Below are 22,256 nucleotides of genomic sequence, written 5' to 3' on the forward strand. Positions count from 1 at the left end.
AAAGAACAGTTTCATTATGTTCAACAAGGATCATTAATGAGTCGATCTCTAATATCTATTGTAAAATGGAAGTTTGTACATGCATCACTAATGCCCCAGTCACATATAAACACGGATCCTCAAGGATCTACATGATGATCCGGGGAGTTCCGGGATAGTTTCGACCTCGATGGAGCGTCGACGAGCGTTGATATGACTGTACACACGGCATCAACACGGCAGCAACGCGGATAAGGCCGGAAGAGCGCGGCGTCTACACGGACCAACACGGTATCTACACGGATCAACACGGCAGCAACACGGCAGCCACACGGACCATCCCGGATTGCTCTGCCAACAAGGCAGTCGCTCCCCGGATGACGCCGGATGTTTTTGACCTCCAAAAGTTGCCGTGTTGGCCTCCCGGCGTCAACACGGATCTCTCCCCGGATCAGATCCGGAGTGGTCCGGGATGCGTTTTTTTTTTTTTTTTTTTTTTTTTTTAAGACGGCACAGATTGGGGCATGGCGCGTGTTAAACCTATGGGAAAAACGTTGAGTTAGGGTTTTTGGTTAGGGTTAAGGTTAGGGTTAGGGTTAGGGTTAGGGTTGAGGTTAGGGTTAGGGTTAGGATTAGGGGGTCTAGGGCAATTACCCCCTGGGCAATTACCCCGCACCCTTTCCCTGGCTCTAATCCTAATCCTAATCTTGAACCTAACCCTAACCCTATTCCAAGCTCCTAACCCTAAACCTAACCCTAACCCTAATCTTTACTCTAACCTTACCACTAACCAGTATTTGGCCGGGGGGTAATTGCCCTCTGGGGGTAATTGCCCGGATACGGGGTTAGGGTTTGATGGTTAGGGTTAGGATTAGGATTAGGGTTAGGTTTAGGGATAGGGTCCCCAATAGATTTTTAGGGTCCCCAATCTGCGCCGTCTAAAAAAAACACGCGTCCGCGTCCGGGATGTCTATGTGACTGGAGACATTATCTTTTTTTCTCTCTCTCTCTCAGCCCCGCCCGAAGAAGAACGTTAGAGCGCGAGATAGAGGCAAGCAAGGATCAGCTAATCTGATTGGCTAATCGGAGAAGGTGTGTACGTCTCAGCAGCTTTTGATTGGATTTTAACAAGTCCGATAAGTTTCCGAAGTTGTTGACGTTCCGAACTATTCCGAATTGTGATCGCGCGACGAGGGCTCACGTTGCGCAACACACGAATAAGCGTACAGGGATGTGTATACTGTAGTTTGGTGGGTGCGATTAACAATCGTCCTAAACTTATTCGCCCAATAATAACGCGTGCCATTGCGATGGACAGCTGGTCAGCTGATAAAGATGTAAAAAATAGCTTAGGGTAATACAATCTGCTCTTCTTACTTGCTCATATTTCTTCATGCTTCTTTATAAGTAATTCTGAATTTACATACCGCTACCGTTTATCTTGTGCAAACGCTCCACAAATATGATTTGACATACAAGAAATGGCACACTTTCATTTTTAGGTGATGATGATCGCCAATAATTAACGGGTTGACATTTTCATAAGAATGGATCCCCAGTGATCTACTATTCATAAAGTTGACCGAAAGATCAGTCGGGGATCCTCCATGGGGAGCTACAAACGTAGCTCCACATAGTGGTTCCGATAGCTTCACGGGGGACCTACGGAAAAGAGTTTAAAAATGTTTTAAAATTCTTCCAGACAGAAAGACTTTTCTATCTATTCACATAGATGCGAGTTTTACTTTTGATCAAATCCGACTTAAACTCTCTGATGTTGGAATTTGGTTTGTTTACAAAAAATGAAAGTAAAATTATAACAATAATTGTACATTAAAAAGATCTAGACAGGACACACAGGACGCCACACGTCACACCATCATGTTCCGCGAAAGAGAAGCCACACTTTGATGTTGAATTATTGGTGGCCGAGGTGTCTTGGTGCTCATTTTGCCAGGACGGTACGTGTGTGATTCGTCTCATGTCCATGTTATGTGGACGTACGTACGTGCGTGTGCCGTAGTGTGGGATGTGATTCATGTGTTAAATCACTGGTTAAATCTACGCTGTGAATGGTTAAATTAGGAGCGTCGATACGCTCTTGTGAATGTGCCAAAATTGTGCTGCTTGACTCAGTCAATTCAAGATATCTGAGGTGAGTTTTTACAGCCACAATTGTTGCTTATTACAAACAAGAAATGAAATGCAACGTTATTAGAGTGTATCGGTATGACGATGTTGTTAGTGTTTTGTTACTGTTAGTGTTAGTGTCAGCATGGTCAATGACATAGCCCGACCAGACAGCGACTGGGCCTGGGCTCACAGTAGTGGCTTCACGTACGTTAGTGCTAGTGGGTTTGTAACGTTAGTGTTTTTAATATGACTGATAAAAATAGCGATGTTCATGTAGACTAGTCTCTCTCTGATTTACAGATAAATGACTGTGATTGATTGTGAACGCGGTATCGTTTGCTGCTGTGGTGTGCTGCGTGTCTTCACGTCTACACTCCAGATCAGTCCGGGAAACCGGCTCACGAGGCCTGCTCTCCCGTACGAGCACTCCTCCGCCTCACGAGGCCTCCGGAGAGCTAGCCTCACGCTCCCGGGGAGAGAGACTCATGTAGCTCCCTGTTCAGTTTTTATTCATCTCACATCTGACATATAAATTGTCGCAACTTTGCACAGTGATTTTTTATTACACACACATGTCCACTATCCATGATGAAAAGAAGAAAAAAATTTTATTTTATTTTTTTTTTTTTACAACAATCGAGTTTTAATCAACCGATGCACAGCGACCCATCGAAACATGGGCGCCAGCGGTTTCGCTCAATGCAAGGCTGCCGCACCTAGCTGCCTGATCCAACTATATATTTTCGGTGCTTTTTTTCTTCGGCTCTCACCTCTCCGCGCACAAATCAGCCTCCTGAAACTGAAGTCTGACATCTTTTTTTTTTTTTTTTTTAACGAGAAAAATAAAATCAGTACAAACCTGATCATGTGCATATCGTTCCAAATTACTATTCCACGCTGATAGAGTAGGTGGGTACTCCAGTTTGTTAGCAAACTAATCACTTTGTAGGTATGATGGGTTCACTTTCTTCGTCAATTCGGCCGTCCGCTAACCTTTGGGCGCTTTTTCTGGAATCCCGCGACGCGACGTCACATCACATCACGCATCCAGCACATACAGACAGCGTGCAAGCTGTGAGATTTTCATAGCGAGCTTGTGCACGCACCGGAGGATACCCAGGGGTGTATCCAGGATCTTTTCTGGGGGGGTCGTAATCAAAATTTTTGGACCTTTACCTTTGCGAGGGAGCGAAGCGACCGAGCCCGAGGGAGCGGAGCGACCGAGCGGGGGGAGGGTGTGGGAGGGGGGTGTCCCCCCTCCCCCAGTAGGGAGTTTTTGAATTTTATATCTTAAAATGGGGCCATAAGTGGACCTTTTGAAAATTTGGGGGGGGGGGGGGGGTCGTACGACCCTCCCGACCCCCCCTTGCATACACCCATGATACCGTCCCCCCGGTGGACTATTTCAGGATTTCAGGATTTGTGTTTTTATTAGCCCTCTTTTTTTTTGTGTGTGTGTGTGTGTCAAAGCAAGGAAGCTGATTGTGTTTTTTCTTTATTGATGGAGATTGATATCCAGTCTTCCAGGAACAGCTCTCCTTTTCTTCATACTGATGTTCAAATACACTGTAGTCTGTATTAACTGCCGTGCAATAGCATCAGAGCATACACATCTTAACCAACTTTGTACAATTCTCTAGACACTTGCATGCTATCAATGACTACGTATATTGTTATGTGTAGATCTACAGTAAACATCCAGTGGTGCTGAGCTGATATTATTCCACTCTCCATGCAGTAAGTGGAGCTTGGGAAGGTGGGATTAAAAGGAAGGAGGATGCCCCCAAATTGGGCAAGGTACTAGTAGCAAGAAGGTATGAGAGCAGTTGCTGTGAGAGTAAGGTAAATCCTGTCACCCCCTTAGTTATCAGGGTCAAATCTGTATCAAAGATGGATGATGATGGTTATGATACGCTCCTTCATGACACTTAATGATTTGACTTTGAACCATCCCATATAGTGATCTCTGAGAGCTGACAAGGGGTTATAACTATTCCACCCATCCAGGTACGCTGCAAGGAGCTCAAGCTTTGCCTTTTTAATCTCATTCTCAAATGGCTTCCATTTTTCATTGAAAAGGGAAATATACTCCAGACATACATTGTACATTGTCATACTTGCCAACATTTTCATTTGAAAAAGTGGTAGAATCCAGGATGCCTATGCTAGCAGCGCTAGCTTGAATGCTGATGAAATCTTTCAAAAGCGGTAGTCTACCGCCAAATGCGGTAGAGTTGGCAAGTATGCATTGTGTGTGAATTCAGTGAAGCAAAGCGAAACACAGAAGAACACAATAGTGAATACTGAGGAAATTGAACAATACATTCTAAAATTACAAATAGGTGAAATGATCAGTGGAAAAAGTGGCTACAACAATTTCTGATGTCACAGTACTGGAATGATGTGTAGAAAATTTGAAGAGAGTTCTGCAAAATGTCATATTGCTGTAAGAAATGTATTCTGTCGACATTTTACTTATGCTAAGGGTAGTATCATTCCTTCCCAAATTTTGAAGGAGGTTCATACTACAGTGATATGTGCAAGGTATGTGCTAATTATTATGCTAAAAACCAGCTGGGATGTTCACATTACAAAGTGGTGTTGGTGTATGCCGTGGTAGTTGTGTAAGCAGGTTTCATGTGTAAATATTTACAGTGTCGGATTGATTTTCTGATTTTGCTACCAGATCGCAGTGTGGCAAGGATTTTGTCATGGTGGGATACTGGGATTGTGGTAGAGTTATGGAGCTGAAAAATACCTGCTTACACACACACACAAAAGAGTTCTGAATCTCTGTTACCCTGTGTAATTGGATAGTCATGCTGGTCTTAATCAGTTATGGGTACTCATGGAGCCCCTTGTCAAATTGTCCAAAAGTGACACCCCTCTTGATGCCATTCCTGGGGCAAAGTGCCATTGGACTCTAAACTCTGCATATATATATATTTACCTGTCTGATAGATACCCATCAGACCATAACCTTCATCAAGGCGATATTAAATCCCCCCCATACAAACAAGCACACACACTCACACACACACACACACACACACACACACACACACACACACACACACACAGATTATTTCCATGAGAGTGATGCAATACTGATAGTACAACCTGTTCACCTCTTGCCAGGTAGTGACTCCTGATGATTGGCAGCATTATTCTCTATGTCAGTTTTAGTGAATTAGAGGAAATAAAGAGATATTGCAAATATTGGAGTCTACAGTGTGCCCACAGGAAATCCTCTTGCAAGGTACCGGTACTGTATTTGGATTTCCTGTATTTTGCTTGTTACAGGTCCATCTTGTGTGGCTGTGACATTGTGTATTGTATCTACATACAAGTGCAGTTTGTTATGGTCTACTGCATATGCTAAATTTGATAGCTATATAATGTACCTGTAGGTTACTTTGAAAATCTGTCACATCAAGCGGGACATGATCAGATTAGACTAGCAGTCGTGCTCAATGTGTGGTATTATGTTTTACCATCTAAGTGTATCAAGGATCAAAGTCATTGTGCCCGGAGAGGGAAGGATAACAGCTTTAAAACAATTATGACTCTGCACAAGCAGTATATTCACATGGAGTGTGCAATCTACAATACCCAGTTGTAGTCTCTCCCTGCAGGAGTTCCTACAAATATACAACATGTAGTTTTTAATTCCACATGCTCAATTTCGACTGCAATACAGTAAGAAGAATAAAATTCATTTGTAGGCTCAATAGATTTCAAAGCTTCATTTAACTCCTTTCTTTCCTGATATGAAATTAGAAACAAGAGAAACATGTATCTCTTGCATCATAGTACTACGTAGGTTGTATTGCCGTAATGCAGCAATTGAGGCTTTATGAGAAAAGGTTTGTATGCACAGAGGCCAAATCGTTCACCTGAAACATGATTTTATGGTACAATTGTACCTTTGTGCAAAAATCAGTGGGAGAATTGTGAGTAGATGCCATACATTGATTTACCTTGTAGGCAAATAAGCAGTTGGTGATTTCCCTCCTCACTATTTCTAGTGAAAGTATGGAACTTTAAGATTCTGTGAATTTTTTGTTCATTTACAGGTTTATGAAACGTCTATCATCATATTTGTTTGATTTTACTGTTTATCAAAGTCACATTGAGCATGGTGTGGTATTGTTTGTACTTGATGCGATATAAGTGGTGGGAGTGTACGTGGTGGGCTGCCTTGGAACCTTGTCTCTTGCTTTGTCGGCATAGCATAGCTAGGGTCAAATGTGAACTGATTAGTAAAATTTGCTATCATCGTAAACTGTAATGCAAATTGTGTTCAGTGTTTGATGCTGCCTTGTACAAGCTGGTGTTTGTTCTGTGCATTCACTGTTGGAAAAAAAAAGGGGGAGAGGCAGTGTGTTATGCTGGGGGGGGGGGGGACTGCATATTTCATACATTACCAAAGCTCACTGTTGCACCAGTAAAAATAAGTAGGATTTTACATACTGTACTTGTTCAGAGTAAAGGCCCTTTGTCCCTTACCAAAAGGCCCAGGGCCATTCAGTCAAGCGGAAGAAATAATTTAATGAAACCGTTACCAGGTTTTTATCTGTATTCAATGAATCTTGACATTCTCTTTTGTAGCACATTTGTCAGGTGAGGTCCTGCTCACCCCATGTGACCCACCCCAGCATCATGTGAAGGCAGTCAGTAGGTGCCTGGTATTGTTGCTCACATGCCTGGCTGGTTTTCTTCCTTTTGTAGTGGCTTGAGTGTGGGACCACTGAAGCATTTATTATTACAGTACTTTCACAATGGGATTTTGTGAAATTTGCCATGGCTTTCTACTGGTCTAGGGAATGGCAGAGGGATGATGTGAGTGGTAGTCGACTTTGATCGTCACCAACCATCATTCAAATGGTTTTTGATCCAGTGACTGTGGGTTATCTAATATCTGCAATGTCTTTTGCAGTGCATGTTGTGAACTTGTTCCAAAATCAAAGAACAGAAGTTTTCAAGCCAACTGTGACTGGATTGAGAGGACAGATACTTCATCTGGTTATCAAGTCAATAGAATTGTATACAGTGACACACTTTGTTGCTAAGTACAGCTTCATATCAATAGCTATCTAAAGGTGCACTCATTCTATGCTTTACTTTTTGATCCTTAAGAAGGTGTGTGTCTGAAGCATTGTGCTGTTTTCTCATTGAACATTTTGAGAAATAGGTAGTACAGTGGTACTGAGGTGACAGCCATGAAGAGAAACTCTGAAATGAATAGTGCAGTCAACAAGCAGTAAGCTTCTTTAAACCTCCTCCCCCTTTCTATTAATGTATCTCTCTGTAGCTTCATGGATGCGTCTTCAGCTGTGAGTATATGAGCTACACTGTACACACTCCCTCATGGTGATTGTGCAGCCGTGTGGACAATGGTGGACGAGAAGGTGAACGGTATGGCTACACGCACTCCGGTCAGCCGGACCGAGGGGGCAGTCCGAAAATCAGATGCACTGAAACCGTGGCAACAGATGATCGCCTCTGGAACAGGGGCCGTTGTCACTGCACTAACGAGTAAGTGTGTCTTCCCATGTTGGATATGGCAGAACAATCATGAATTAGCGAACAATCATTTTTTTTTTTTTCAATACATGTATATGCCAGACCTTTTTTTTCTTTCAACTTTTCTTGAATGAGTTTTGTGCTAGCTACATATTGTAGAAAAGATATCTCAAACCATTCTTTGACCATCATTCTGAAAGCAAACAGAGTTTCGTATTTTCAGCCATGTCAGTCAGTCCGCAGCACGTATGCTAATGAGCCGATCCGGCAAGATTTATTCAGCACTCTCGTTGACAATCTTTGCGTTCGAAAGGTGTCTCTTCGTGCGAGATTTTGCGAGACTTTGACAGGGCTATGGTTTTCACAGTGTAGCGACTTGTACATACATTCGTCATGGCTACAAGTCACGGTAAATTGTTTTCCAGACTTTGATCTTTATTTTGATACTAAATTTGCCTATAACATCGGATCTTATCATGACTATATAATCAGTTGAATTTGCGTAAATTTTATCTGCTTTTCACGGAAGATTTTGTCATCTAAAGTTCTTTTTTGGTTCCTGACCGGATTAAGAAACTGTTGTTTCTGATTTTGGCTTTTTCGTAGAGAGGAAACTTAGATACTCATCATATATTGGAGTCAAGGAGACGCAAGCATGATTTATACTAGTTTTTCCGTTTTGAAATGTCTGTAAAATTCACTCCTAAGCCAGAAGTATGCTCCGCACAAAGTGTACAGTGGTGCGAAAGAGCTCTCTCATTGGACAGTGCGTGCGTTCAGCGCTTGAACTACACGCGTGCCAAGAAACCGCAAGTGGCATGAAACCGTTATGTAGCAGCGTAATGACGTAATGCAAGCGCTGAGTGCAGGCGCTGTCCAATGAGAGAGCTTACTCTTGAGATTGCACGGTTTCAAGCTGATCAGCACTGACATCGATGTATATTTTACTGGTTCCTGACCGGATTAAGCAACAAATTGTCAAGATATTTACATGGATACAAAGATTAGGAGATGGACTACCAAATAAAGCATTTTCATTGAGACGCAAGGTGAATTTGGTAATTTTTTGACGTCTTGAAAGTGTACTGCACGAATTACTTTTTTCATCATTTTTCAAGCTCAAATTACGCTATGATATTTTTCATTTACAATAATTTGAGTAACATGTGACGATAGTTTACATATTTTCCTTGAATTTGATACCAAATTTGTGAACATAAGGTGTATTTTTGTAGCCGAAAGCCCAAGGACAAAATCCCCTTACGCAGCTCATTACGTATGCAAGCCTAAAGCGGGCTTGCATACGAGTTGAATAAATACGAGCGAATTATCGGGTGCTGCGGACTGACTGATGTCATGTAGCTACAGTAACAAAGTGAACATTTTTTCTACTTTTTGGAATCTGTGAAGACTGTGCATCAAAGTGAATAGGATTTCATACGCTTTTTAAATAGTGAAGTGATACATATTCAAAGTAATAGAATTTAGGGTGGCAAAGAGGGGGGCAAAAGAAACATGAAGCATGTCTTTTAATATATGAAGGACAAACAATTTTATAGTGTAAGCCTTTATTATACAGCTTCCAAAGTTGTTTGTTTTGATCAATCTTGTTAAATGGCAGCGTATGAAAAATGCAAAATTTAGATATCATTTGAGTATGTAATGAATTAGTGCCACTTTTGCTGTTGCCGCTTTTGCTGTTACCACTTTTGTAGTGATCAATCACTATCAGGCTATCAGGCTAATTTGTGTGATGTAAATGGGTTCTTCATTGCAGTGACTCCACTGGATGTTGTCAAAATTCGTCTTCAGGCTCAAGCCAAGCCGATGAAGAGTGGTAAGTTCTCACGTGCATGTGCTTTTCTAGAGATGAGGTCAGTGAGATGAGAGCAGACACCATGAGACAAGCACACTAGTATACAAATAGTGAATGGTCTCGAGTGCGATGGTACAAGATTGCGCACGAGGTGAAAGATAGAGGCGCTCTATTAGACGAGGCGAAGCCGAGTTGAAAAGTGCGCCTCATCTTTCACCGAGTACGAAATCTTGTTCCATTGCACGAGTATTTAAAAGACTATACACTATTTGTTTTATACAACACCTCAAACGTCAACAGTGGCCCGTTGCATAAAAATTACCGTTGAATTTCAATGGTAACTACCGTCAAAATTAGGCGTCACAGCCAATCAGTATCAAGGATTATAAGCTTTACCGCTAATTTGAAGACTTACCGCTAGAAAGGAGCGGTAAGTCCAGCGGTAAGGGTTTTATGCAACAGGGCACTGAGATTTGGTCCACACAGATTCTTGAATTTAGCACAGAAATGGCAACCATTTTCCGTGAAAGATGAATGAGTAGCCGTACAGTCGCAGTCACCGTGTACGTACGTCCGCGAAACAAAGTTGTTTACAAAAATGAGTGACAAAAGTATGCGCGCTTGTAATAGTTGAGTGCAGGCAGCAAATGTTTGTTTATTGTGACATCAGAGCTGTGCAATGGAACAAAAACGTTGAGTCAGCCATGCGCTATCCATTTTTGCTCAAACAAACTTGCACAGGTGACAGCCAGAGCGTGCAATGGAACTTTTCACTGAATGTCATGTGATAGGCAATCGACCAATCGGATAGCTACATTCTAAATAGGTGTTGTATAATGAGCTCTATAGTCCATGTGGTAGTGCTTGGATATCTTATGAAATGTGTGTCAATGCTGAGTGATTAATACTACTCAGAACCAAGAAATGTCAGTCCTCTCATCAGCGTTGCTACAGTTGGGTTTCCCTGTGCTTACCATGTAACCTTTTAAAGTAGAATATGATGAGAATGAAATACCGATTAGGAAAAAATGGGTTTAGACAGAAGAGAAATTAACCATTCTCTTCTTTACATGTCGTTAGGGATTCTTCCATCTTGCTGACTTCTTTCATCTGGAGCGAGTCAATATATCTTCTGCAAAACATCTTGGTTTGACTATTGGCACTGTTTGATTGGCATTTATAAACAATGTACTATACCAGGGCTCGACACTAACGGTAGTCCGGTGGCCCGGGGCCACCAAAAACGCACGTCGGGCCATCAACATTTCAGAAATGAAGAATTTGGTGGCCTGATCGGGCCACCAAAAAAGGTCGGATGTTTGCCTTTGGGCCACCAAAAATAAAAGTTAGAGTGGAGCCCTGGCTATACTGTCGATTTGGATTAAATATCTATGTCATGGGCCTGCATAGATGCAGACTATAAATTACCTGATCTCATTTGGAGACTTTGTTGAGTCTTCTTCTGACCATCTTTCCATATGGTTTCAACACTGCTTCAGTGTTCAGAAATAGTATCTAATTCTCCCAATATGTTGCTGATGTAGATGATAAATTGGCAGGAAGGTGTGTTCCAACTGATTCTTCTATTTTCCTCCCCCACCCCCCCCCCCATGTTTTTATGAATCTTGCAACCCAGGTCAGTGCTTCATCTACTGCAATGGACTCATGGACCATGTCTGCACATGTTTGAATGGGGCACAGCCAGGTACCCTCAAACCATGGTACAAGGCCCCCAGCCACTTCACTGGAACGCTGGTGAGTGGGCTTTCTTTCTTTTGATCCACTCATACCCTTTGTGTCGAGAGATAAAAGTATCTTTCTCTGCTGGTTCACACTTTTATACTCAATGTCCTCATGATATCCTCCACAAGGCTTTTATTTCGTTCATAAATTCTTTTTCTTCATTTCAGAACGTTTCAATGGTAATATTTGGAACTCAACTGCATGTTGCTACTGCAAACTTATCATTTCTTGTTGAATACATCATAAAAGGCTATGAGAACTTTTTCAAGTGCATTGTTTTCTCTTTGAAATACCTTGTAGATATGAGAAATGATTCTGAATCCTCATTTACTCTGCAGCCATGCAGTTAAATTGTTTTCTACATTAAGTACATGAATGGTTGTTACCAAACCCTAAAGTACATATCTGACACAGCTACTCAAGTATTACCTTTCTCAAAAAAAAAAGAAAAAAAGTCATTATGATCATGTTTTTTGTGTGACCCTCTGCATGCTACACTAATTACCTGTTCATAGGTTTGTGTGTGACATTTGTGCACATTTGACTCGTTGGCATATAAAAGGTTAAAGTGAAAACAAAGTTCTGGTAAGGGCCTGAGAACCCGTCTGGCACCATTTCATATTTGCTTGCAATATATCGAAAGAGTCTACAAAGAAACTTACCTGGCTGACGCGGTTTGCTGGAATGATGAGTCGTTTTAGAGTATTTTGAGAAAAATAATTAAAGTCGGTAGACCGACTTTTATTCCAGAAGGCTCCAGACTAACTCGGTCTCAGGGAAAACTCGACCCTATTTCAGACAATTTACACACAGTTTGTGATCGCCATGTTCATCAGTACTCTATACTACGGGTACCAAACGAGGCCTTGATGAGCAGACAGGAAAGTGTGTGCTAATCCTGTACAAAACAAATGGACAGCGCGCGGTCCTCAAGCCTGTATAGTATACGCACATCACCTCAGTTGCTGAGACGCGCGGTCTTTGAAGTTTTTGTTGTTATTTATCAAGCGTCTTTGATTGTTTTTAGAGGTGCTTGAGAGGCGCACACTAATTTTGCGTGCGCGCCAAAGAGGTTTTTGATGCGCGCGTTGTAACAACTCGGACCATTACTGCGAGTAGCCAGAACGCTACAATGTAGTTTATACAGGCCGCTCCCATATGCATAGTACAACGCTGTACAATCCAGAGGGACAACCAATACAACTCATCCCGCCGTCAAGCAAAGCGAGGCCGAGTTATCCCCGAGTCCGAGTCTAGCCTGACCCCGTTCAGATAAGTTCTGAGACTGAACGTTTTTGGTTACTATTTCCCATTTTCGTCATTACCCATCGAATATCTTGTTATTGCAGCGTTATTCCGCACATTTCCTAGGCATACGTTCACATTTTGGAGCAAAATTTGACAACTTTTGCAGGCGTACCAGAACTTTCTTTGGGCTTTAAGCATTAGGTCTCGTCTCAACATTGAATGTAATAGACGTAATCTTGAACTTGACCATTCTCACTTGATGATGTGTTTCTGCAGGATGCATTCGTAAAGATCACAAGAAATGAGGGCATCTTCAAGCTATGGAGTGGGCTCTCTCCAACACTGTAAGTTTTGTTTTTGTTTTTTTTTTGTATAGAAAAAACCTCTGTATATCAATTTTCTACTCCTCATGTTGTTCATAGACAACAAAATGTCACAAAATTTCAACAAATCCTTCCAATTCTCAATGGCATGCAAGTGGCAATAATGCTTTGACAGTTGTTGTTTCTATATACTTTTATTGAATCCTGACTATGTTTCAGAACACATGCCTGTGCCAGTTTTATACCCTTGGTATAGCTTTACCTCAAACAATGTATATCCATTGCACAACTGAAGGAAAACATTCTTTATGATGCTGCAATGTCTTGAATCATGTAATTAGTGTATTTTTTAAATTTAATTACTTTATTTTTTTCATTTCCATTCACAGGATGGACACCCTTTCAGTAAAAGACTGATTTTCAATGGGGTCCATGTAGAAAGTTCAGATAAAAATGGTGTACAAGATTTAAAAAAAAAAATAGAATAGAGGTTAGAGGTAAATAGAGGTATGTGGAGTACAAGATAAAAAAAATTAGAAAATAGACATTATCAAACTCATTTTGTCCCTTTTTCCCCTGTGAACCTGATGCACAATTACAATTTTTTGATAGGTACCCTTTCTCCTTCCCCAGCTCAAAGTGTGTGTTTAGTATGTTATTGATAGTTTTAGATAATGTTTGTTTTGCTTTATTTTGTGTGTGCATGCAGGGTAATGGCGGTACCAGCCACTGTCCTGTATTACACCAGCTACGACCAGCTCAGGTACCACCTGGGATTTGAGCAGGGTATCAATGGACAGTATTGGAAGCCCATGGTGGCAGGGGGCACGGCAAGATGTGAGTACATTGATGCTTTTACCCAAGTAGCACCCAAATGGTCTACTGTCGTTTCACCTTTTTATTGACTTTGTGTCAGCATGATCGTTTGCATTACTTGAATTATCATGATTTGTGGCTTTGTAAGAATGGATATTCATATGTCTGTAAATGGCCTTGAAGATTTTGTTTTTTGTTTTGTTTTATATTTGTTTGTTTATGAGTTCCAGTCGGATGGAAGTGATTCCTTGAAAGTGTGTTATGGCCAGGATTCACATTTATGTAACTTTTGTCAGTATAAAATGTGAAATTTAGTTCACTGAAGAGAGCATTTATGACATGTTTTACAAAAGAATGACTTTCATTTTTATCACTGTCAGAGGTTAGACACATGTTTCATCATAAAAGCCTGTGAAGTGTAAGTTGCACTATCATATTAGTCAGGAGTCTTAGGTGCCGACTCATTTGAATTTGGTTGATTGGTCACATGACACAATGTTGCCTGTGTGGAAAAATTTCTCATTGTCCCATCATCGCTGCCCCTCCCAGTGTTTGCCTGCACTGTGATCGCCCCTCTGGAGCTCATCCGAACCAAGATGCAGTCGCGACCCCTGACCTACCGAGAGATCGTTGACTGCATCCAGCGAGCGGTCGGAGAGGACGGCATCATGTCCCTCTGGCGGGGCTGGAGTCCGATGGTCTGGAGAGATGTTCCTTTCTCAGGTGAGCTTTGGTTTGCTGTCAACTTCCACCATAGTATGAAGATAGTACTTTAAAGGGAAAACTTCAGTCCTCATATGCCTGCAGAACTGTTGATTTTTGCTCTTATTATAATCATACATAAATGCATAAGAAATGTGTGAATTAAAGCTGTGATAACATGATTTCAAGTTGGTGTTGACAAAAATTTGAAATATTGGCCAAAATGATATGCAGGAAATGCTACAGTCTCTGAATATACCTGATTATGGTTGCTACATTGAATTTTTATGCCTCCGCCACGAAGTGGTGCCGGAGGCATTATGTTTTCGGGTTGTCCTTCCATCCGTACGTCTGTACGTCTGTACGTCTGTACGTCCGTACGTCTGTACGTCCGTACGTCCGTCCGTCCGTCCGCTTTCGTTTACGCGATAACTTGAGTAATATTCACTGAAATTTTACCAAACTTGGTCCAAGTATGAAGTATGATGGGGCAATTATTTGATTAGATTTTGGTTGAATTCGGTTAAAGGTCAAAGGTCAAAGGTCAAGGTCAAATCATGAAATTGTATCTGTTTAAGCGTTAACTCAAGACTGGGTGGAGCAAATTTCTTACCAAACTTTGTTGGAGGATGATGTATGATGGGATAATTACTTGATTAGTTTTTCAGTGAAATCGGACAGAGGTCAAAAGTCAAAGATCAAGGTCAAATCCTAAAATTTATCTGTTTATGTGATACTCAAAACTGGATGAAGCAGCTTTCACCAAACTTGGTCCAAGGATGATGTATGATGGAACAATTAGTTGAGTAGATTTTAGTGACATTGGCAAGAGGTCAAAGGTCAAAAGGTCAAGGTCAAATGCTACAAATGTTGCAATTTCCCCCATATCTATGCAATGCCCGAAGGTATTTTCTTGAAACTTGGTGTGGAAATGTACTACTGCGTAAAGATTCTCCAGAGAGAGTTTCATGTCATAAGGTCAAAGGTCAAAAGGTCAAAGGTTAGGTGAAAATGTTGCAATATCACTTTTCTCACAAATGGTTCAATGTATCTTCGTGGAACTTGATACATACGCATGTACTGTCTGGCAGGGATTATCTAGGGAATTTAGGGGTCATGGGTCAATAGTCAGGGGTCAAAGGTCAAGGTCAACCCCTCAAAATTTTACTATTTCCCTCATATACTAGTATATGCAATGCTTGCATTATTAGTTTCAAAACTTAATACATGCATTACCTAATGGAGATTCTCCGGGAAATTTCCAGCCAGAAGGTCAAAGGTCAAAGGTTAAGGGTCAAAGGCCAGGTTTCAATACCCCCCCCCCAAAAAAAAAAAAAAAAAAAAAAAAATCTATTTTGTACCGTCATCACACTCTTTCTTTTCATACCTAGTACCGTCATCACACTCTTTCTTTTCATACCTTGGAAATTACTCTATGCATAAACTTCCCCAAAATTCCCCAAATATGTGTACCTGCACTCTTAGAAAATTATAGCAAACCCAGTTCAAGACATTTCTGACAAACCTGTCATTTCAATATTTTGCCAGTTATGTGAAACTGTCATGGATTACACATTGTGAAGATATTGTACTATACGCCTATTGGGAGAATCATGCGTTATGGCGGAGGCATCAGTCGCCATAGCGACATTTCTAGTTTTATAATCAATTATCAATATTGGACAAATCAGGCCACAGCAGAATCCACCGGTCTTCTGCGATAGAGTGAATTGCATGCAACTTGTGGGAAAATATAATTGCAAGGGCATGATAGACCATCAGGCAACATTCTACCTACCAACTACTGAATGAGGAGGGTGCTCCTGGAGGACATATCATGAAGCATTTTGTCTGACAACTTTGTCGGACAAATTATTTTCTCTCAGCCAATCGGATGCAAGGATTTCAGTAGCTTTTAACAGTTTGTCAGACGAAATGCCTGACAAAACACTTCATGAAATGCTCCCCAGGAATAAAAACCATATGCATATGATCGAAACTATTTTTAACTTTTGATCTCAAAATGCTCCAAAACATTTCATCATCCTGGCAAATCACATCAACGAGACAAGTTTCTGGATAGAGTCTTTCGATATATTGCAAGCAAAGTCCAAATGGTGGAAGATTAATTTTGAGCCATTCTGAGAGTTATGTTCTGGTTTTAAACTGGTATGCTGTCATCAACTTGACAATTTCCTCAAAAACAGTTCATATTAATAATGAATGCCTAAAGCTTGTCAAGGAGATTGCTTTGTAGAAATACTTGTAGCAGATTTGTATGCAACTGATCATTGCTGTTTGTATCAAGAAACAACATATATGCATAACACGTACATATGAAAATACACGCATTTATAATATTATATATATACATACACTCACACATGTACAAATATGCGTTGTAAATACTCATGTCATTTTCAGCAAAATTGTTAGGTTAGAAAATACACAGGTTTTTGTGAAGATGCGTTGCATGCTCAAATATCGTCACAGCTGTGTTCACACAACAAGGCAATATAATGTTATCATGTTTTCCATGTTTTGTTTTTTTCCAGTGGTGCTATGGTTGAGCTATGAGCTGATGAAGGCCAAGCTCTGTCAGGAGTATGGAGTGAAGACACCCACATTCACAATGGCATTTACAGCGGCAGCAATGTCAGGAACAGTGAGTTGATCATTTCTTGTCTGTTCAAAGATGCACCAACAGCAAGATGAGAAGAAAACAAATTTTGAAATATAGACTGTGATGTTGTCACTTGTGAGCTTGTGCCTGATCTTTTTAGTTCTGATGTTTTCTCAATCTCCAGTTTTGCAAAAATTTTTGCACCCAATATAGTGTGAATTTGGCAACTTTTGTGCTTATGAATAACATGCTAAAAAAGAAGATGGTACTCCATTGAAATATTGACGAAAAAAAAGAGGAGAAGATGTGTTTATAATCAAATCTCAATCATTCTTAGTCACATGGATTGTTATTTCTTCTGTTTATTTTTGATTGATGAAAAACGGTTTAAGAGTGACTGGACAAGCTGTAGGATCCACTTCTCAAAAAACACTGAATTTTAATACTGTACGAGCTGAAATTTTCGCGTACAGATATTTTCGCGAATTGCTACTTGGAGGACATTTTCGCGTGTTGTTAATTTCGCGGTTTTGAGGGTCTAACTGAACTTAGTTATTTGCGCGTTGTTATTTTCGCGGTTCAAAGGCGATTCGCGAAATCACGAAAATAAAACCTCCGCGAAAATTTCAGCTCGTACAGTATCTTCAGAGGAACCGCAAAGTTATAGAACAAACAGACTGACAAACATTGTGCTTCTTTTGAACAGGGCAGTGCCAATATGCCAAAAATCTGATCTGGTGTTATGTGTTAGTGAGCAAGTCTTACAAAAGTATCAAATAAAGAAATGAAACAAAAAGAATCTGAGGAAGCATTATCAACCCGTTGAGGACGGGCTGATTTTGCTACAACATGCATTTCCCGTTGTTACCTACCTGAGTATACTCAGGACTTGTCCTCAACAGGTCAACAGGTTTGTAAATGCAATGGTGTCGAATGTTGTTATGCGTTATTTAATATCCAGTTCTCTGGATTGTTTTCTGTGACCATGTTCCTCAAACTTTGTCTTCACAGATAGCAGCTGTCTTGACGCAACCCTTTGATGTGATAAAGACACACAGACAGATTGAGCTGGGAGAGCTTGGGGAGATGAGAAAAAGTGAGCAAAGATCACATAGATTTTTTATACTTCAGAAGTTTGTGGATGGGTACCTCCACAGTAAAAGCATACTTTTCAGGGATGTCAAGTGATTTTATGTTTTGAGTGTGCATTAACTCCCTCCCCACACAATACAATCATTTAAACACTTTTAATGAGAGATAACTTTGCCCCAAATTGCTTCAAACAGTAATCTCTTAGAATTTTTGCCTAGCTGAATTTTTTTTTTTGAACATATGTAACACTGATATTGATTAGAAAAGATAATGACAGCCCCTAAAATTCTATTGAATATCATGTTACATGCCATTTCCGCACTTAGTGGGGAATGTATGTATCATGGACAGACCAAACTGTGGCATAAGAGTCAATCGGTCATAATTGTGATTTTGAATGTGGTGATGCTTATGGTTTAGAAAAAACAAAAAAAACAAAAAAACAAAAACAGAATGTTGAAGTTTCAGTGGTAGAGCCAAGACTGATCAAGTTTTTGGTTTGTTTGATGCCATTGCACTGAGGTGTGTCAGATGAAAGAAATATTTATAAAATGGAATTTGATTGTCTAATCTCATGTGTGGAAGGTTATCTGTGAATGAAACTCACAAGGTACAGTTGCAAACGATTAACAGTTCAGTTGCAATGAACCACACTGATTTCAGATGGAACACAGACGCTAAGAAGGAGCATCACAGTGCAGTATCATGCCTTGTTTTTCGTTTTAATGCCTCTGCTTCAAAGGGTCCTGGAAGCGTTATTCACGTCAGGGTGTATGTTATGTTGTATCCATATTGATACCGTAATGTCTTTTCTCTTAAATTTTCCCCCAAGGTGCCTCCAGTAGCACTGTAGACATTGCAAAGAAGCTGTATGCTGACAGGGGAATCAATGGCCTTTATGCAGGTAACACAGTGACTTCTCACAGTATCAGTGTATGAAATGCAGTGTATGAAAAGCTGTATAGTTAATACTTTTGCTTGTAAATTGAAAATTAGATATTTAAACACATGTGCAAAATCAAAACAGATGCTATATTTAGGAAACAAAAGAAATGAGGGATGTTATCATTAATAATGAAGTTACAACATATCTCTTTGAAAAGAAATAGGAAAAAGAAAGGAGCAGTCCTGACATTAAGCAAATTCTCTGAAAGCATATAATTTTCTGAAGCTAAACGAAATTCCTTGTGTTTTTGCCAACTTAAATAAATCACTGAATTATATAACTCACCCCCCACCCCCACCCCACCCCTGAACCACAGGAAACATGTCAACCAGCTTTCTCCATTCTTCTCGCTTTTCTGATTTCCACATGGCATCATTCAGTATCAAACATGTTTACTCCCGAAAGTCATCCTTCTTTCTCTCTCGGTCTGTCTCTCCTCCTTCCTTTGCTCTGTGCCTTTGCAGGACAGATCTTGTGATGTGTCCCAATCACCGCAACATCCATCACGACACTTTTAAATTAGGGATATGTGGTATTAGAACCATAAAAGAAACCCCATACCTATTTTTCCAGATTGCTAACATAGATGTCTTGTTGATTTTTCCACTTTTTGCTGCATCCTGCACCCAGGTACCTTACCAAGGCTGGCCAAGATCACCCCAGCATGTGCCCTCATGATTGGCTCATACGAGATGGGAAAGGCCTTCTTCCACGGTTACAGTAGATAGTCTCAACCAAGAATGTCATTCAGCTTTTTCTCACACAGCCGTCGCCCACCTCAAGCACATTAAGGATGACGAAGCCACCTCCGATAGCTGCAGAGAAATATCAGTTTATACAGAGGCAGAACTTCAAAGCACCGAACTCATCGATGATGACGGTGGAATCAGGATAACTATCAGTAGAAATTTTTGCCTCTATAACCCTCATTTGTTTTTGGGCAGTATGTTTTATGCCAACACTCCCTTTGCCCTGACCCATGAAATGTGGAAGAGACATTATGTTTTCTTTAGCAACCTAATATCCTTAGATATTCCTTTGTAGACATTTGACTCTTTTTACTTAATATACCGGTACCTTCTCTTTCAAACTCAAAGGAGCATATTCATTGAGAGCATATTTCAGCTTACTGTAGTCATTGAGAGCATGTTTTTTAATACTTCAGATAATAAGATGAAAATGACTTTAAAAAAAAGTAGTCTGTGCCTTGTTTGAATAGTGTTTATGATTGGCATGAATACCCAGGGGTACTTGCAGACAAGCAAGGTGTAAGATGTGCAATGTGTTCCTCCAAGTTCAGACTAAAAATGGCCACAAGCACTGTGCCGGTTGAGATCAAGTTCCATTTTTCTTTTCTTGTCGGCCGTTCAATTACACTTTCACTTCCTCAGACATCAGTGAAATGCTTCCAATACAAGGCATAATGCAGAGTTTGCTGATCTGTGTGTATATGTGGAGAGGAACAAAAGAAAATGATACCAGTGATTTTTGTATCAGATTTGGCTACCAGGGTTTTAATCTTCAGGTAAAGGGAAAAAATACAAGGTGAAGTTGAAATCATGTGTTGTGTATTATTTCACCTATATCTATAAGAGCCAAAATCGTGCAAGTTTCTGGCAAAATTTCTGCTAGATAAGAAAAAAAAAAAAGAGATATATTGGATGATGGGTATGTTTTGTATGATCTGTCTCCAATACCAGTTCAGTTGTATGGTGTAATTTTATGAAAGCTGTGTGGTATCTTGTTCCTCATCATACCTCAAAAGCTGAAAGAAGCACCTTCTTGCATGGCTTTGAACCATTTTTTTGTTCTTCTTACGAATCTATTTTAGTTTACCATCCTTAACATGCACTTGTAGAAGATGTGGACGAATGCTTCTCAGTATTACACGAATGCAGCTGTGTCAGATGTGTTCTTTTTTGTGATTATCTCATTTTAAACAATTTGGCATGGCAGTTTGCCCTGCAGTAACCTTGATGTGAGGGCATTTGCTAGTTTCATGAATACAGACATTACATTTACCTACTGTACGATTCAGGGCGAAATGCTGATCAATACAAAAGAAAGAAAGAAAGAAGGAGAGAAAGAAAGCAGAAAAGGTTTCCCACAAATTCCCTTTCTGCGAACTTAAGGCTGGTGCTTTCTGACCTCACTGTTAGACACTGAAGATGAGTTACATGTACCTTCTGGCTTCCACTAACTTTTGTCATTTGGAATTACATGATTTATGCCTTAGTTTTCCTGACTGCAAATTTGCTGCTTGGGTTTCTTAGAAGTGTATTTAAGAAAAATTATAAATGTGTGCCTGTCTTCAAAATAATTTGTGTAATTGTCACAAGTAGTTTGCAACATCAGACAATGTCTTGCTTCGGGTCTTTTTTTAAAAGATTTTCTTTGATTTTGAATTCTCTTTGGTTGTTGACACTGAGTATGTAATTATGCCACTTTGACATTATAATGAAATAAAGTTTGAGTTGATTGCCCGAACAGATATTAAAGGTAGACAGAACTGCTTAATAGGCAGATTAGTTGAGACTGGAATTTGGGGAAGGAATGTGGTTAAGTTGTGTGTTTGTATTTAGTGGGATTGTTTGCTAGAGGAGTAAAGGGTGTAATAGCCAACACTTGTTTTAGAAGAAGCCTGAAATTTGGTGAATTCCCTTCTCAGACCTACCAAGAATCATCATTTAGCTCCAAAAGTAATTTGCATTTTTATGTTCTGTCTGCCAAAGTTGTCTGTGAAATTTTTAGATTGCGGTGCGCAAGGAGTAGCCAATGGGGATGAATTGTTGTTTCCTCCTAAGACATGATTATACTTCTCGGTTGGGTTCTGTTTCCTTAGTTTAAGGAAATATGGGAATATATGCAGTTTCATTTTTCTTTCTTTTTTCGTTTTCATTTTTTTTTTTTTTTTTTGGGGGGGGGGGAGAGGGGCAGGACCATATCTCATGTTGTTTTTGATTTGATCAAATATTATATTGTTCACAGAGAAAGAAAGAATTGCATAAAACACTAGAGTTATGATAGATGCGGCACCAATATATTTGTTGGTATTTTTTTTTCTAAGTTTCAAAACTCAGTTTCTTATGCCATGTAGTTTGCTGTGCTGTTTTTGTGAAGGGAGCGGGTTCCAGCAGCTTCTTCTTGTTTTCATTTTGTTAATATTTAAAGGGTATTTCAAGCAGTGGGGTCACTAAATGAAAAAAAGAAGAAGAAGGAAATACCTTTATTCACGTCTCGTGTAGTTGTCATTAATTTCTCCGGTTGGGATTTAACTTTATTTTCTTTTCTTTTTCAATACAAAGGTGG

At 40.1% G+C, this 22,256-nt stretch overlaps 1 protein-coding gene across 1 annotated transcript; it reads left to right on the plus strand.

Annotated features, from left to right (window-relative positions):
* Positions 1–2,001: 2,001 nt before the first annotated feature.
* LOC140237511 (mitochondrial glutathione transporter SLC25A40-like) lies at positions 2,002–21,839 on the plus strand. The gene is made up of 11 exons (XM_072317443.1): positions 2,002–2,134; positions 7,427–7,650; positions 9,416–9,475; positions 11,091–11,209; positions 12,722–12,789; positions 13,478–13,605; positions 14,134–14,307; positions 16,842–16,951; positions 17,921–18,005; positions 18,834–18,905; positions 19,578–21,839. Exons 2-11 carry the CDS (start codon positions 7,509–7,511, stop codon positions 19,673–19,675), a joined length of 1,056 nt encoding a protein of 351 aa, XP_072173544.1. The 5' UTR covers positions 2,002–2,134; positions 7,427–7,508; the 3' UTR covers positions 19,676–21,839.
* The last annotated feature ends 417 nt before the right edge of the window (positions 21,840–22,256 follow it).

The sequence above is a fragment of the Diadema setosum genome, chromosome 14 (assembly GCF_964275005.1).
Source record: "Diadema setosum chromosome 14, eeDiaSeto1, whole genome shotgun sequence".
In the NCBI taxonomy this organism is placed as follows: Eukaryota; Metazoa; Echinodermata; class Echinoidea; order Diadematoida; family Diadematidae; genus Diadema; species Diadema setosum.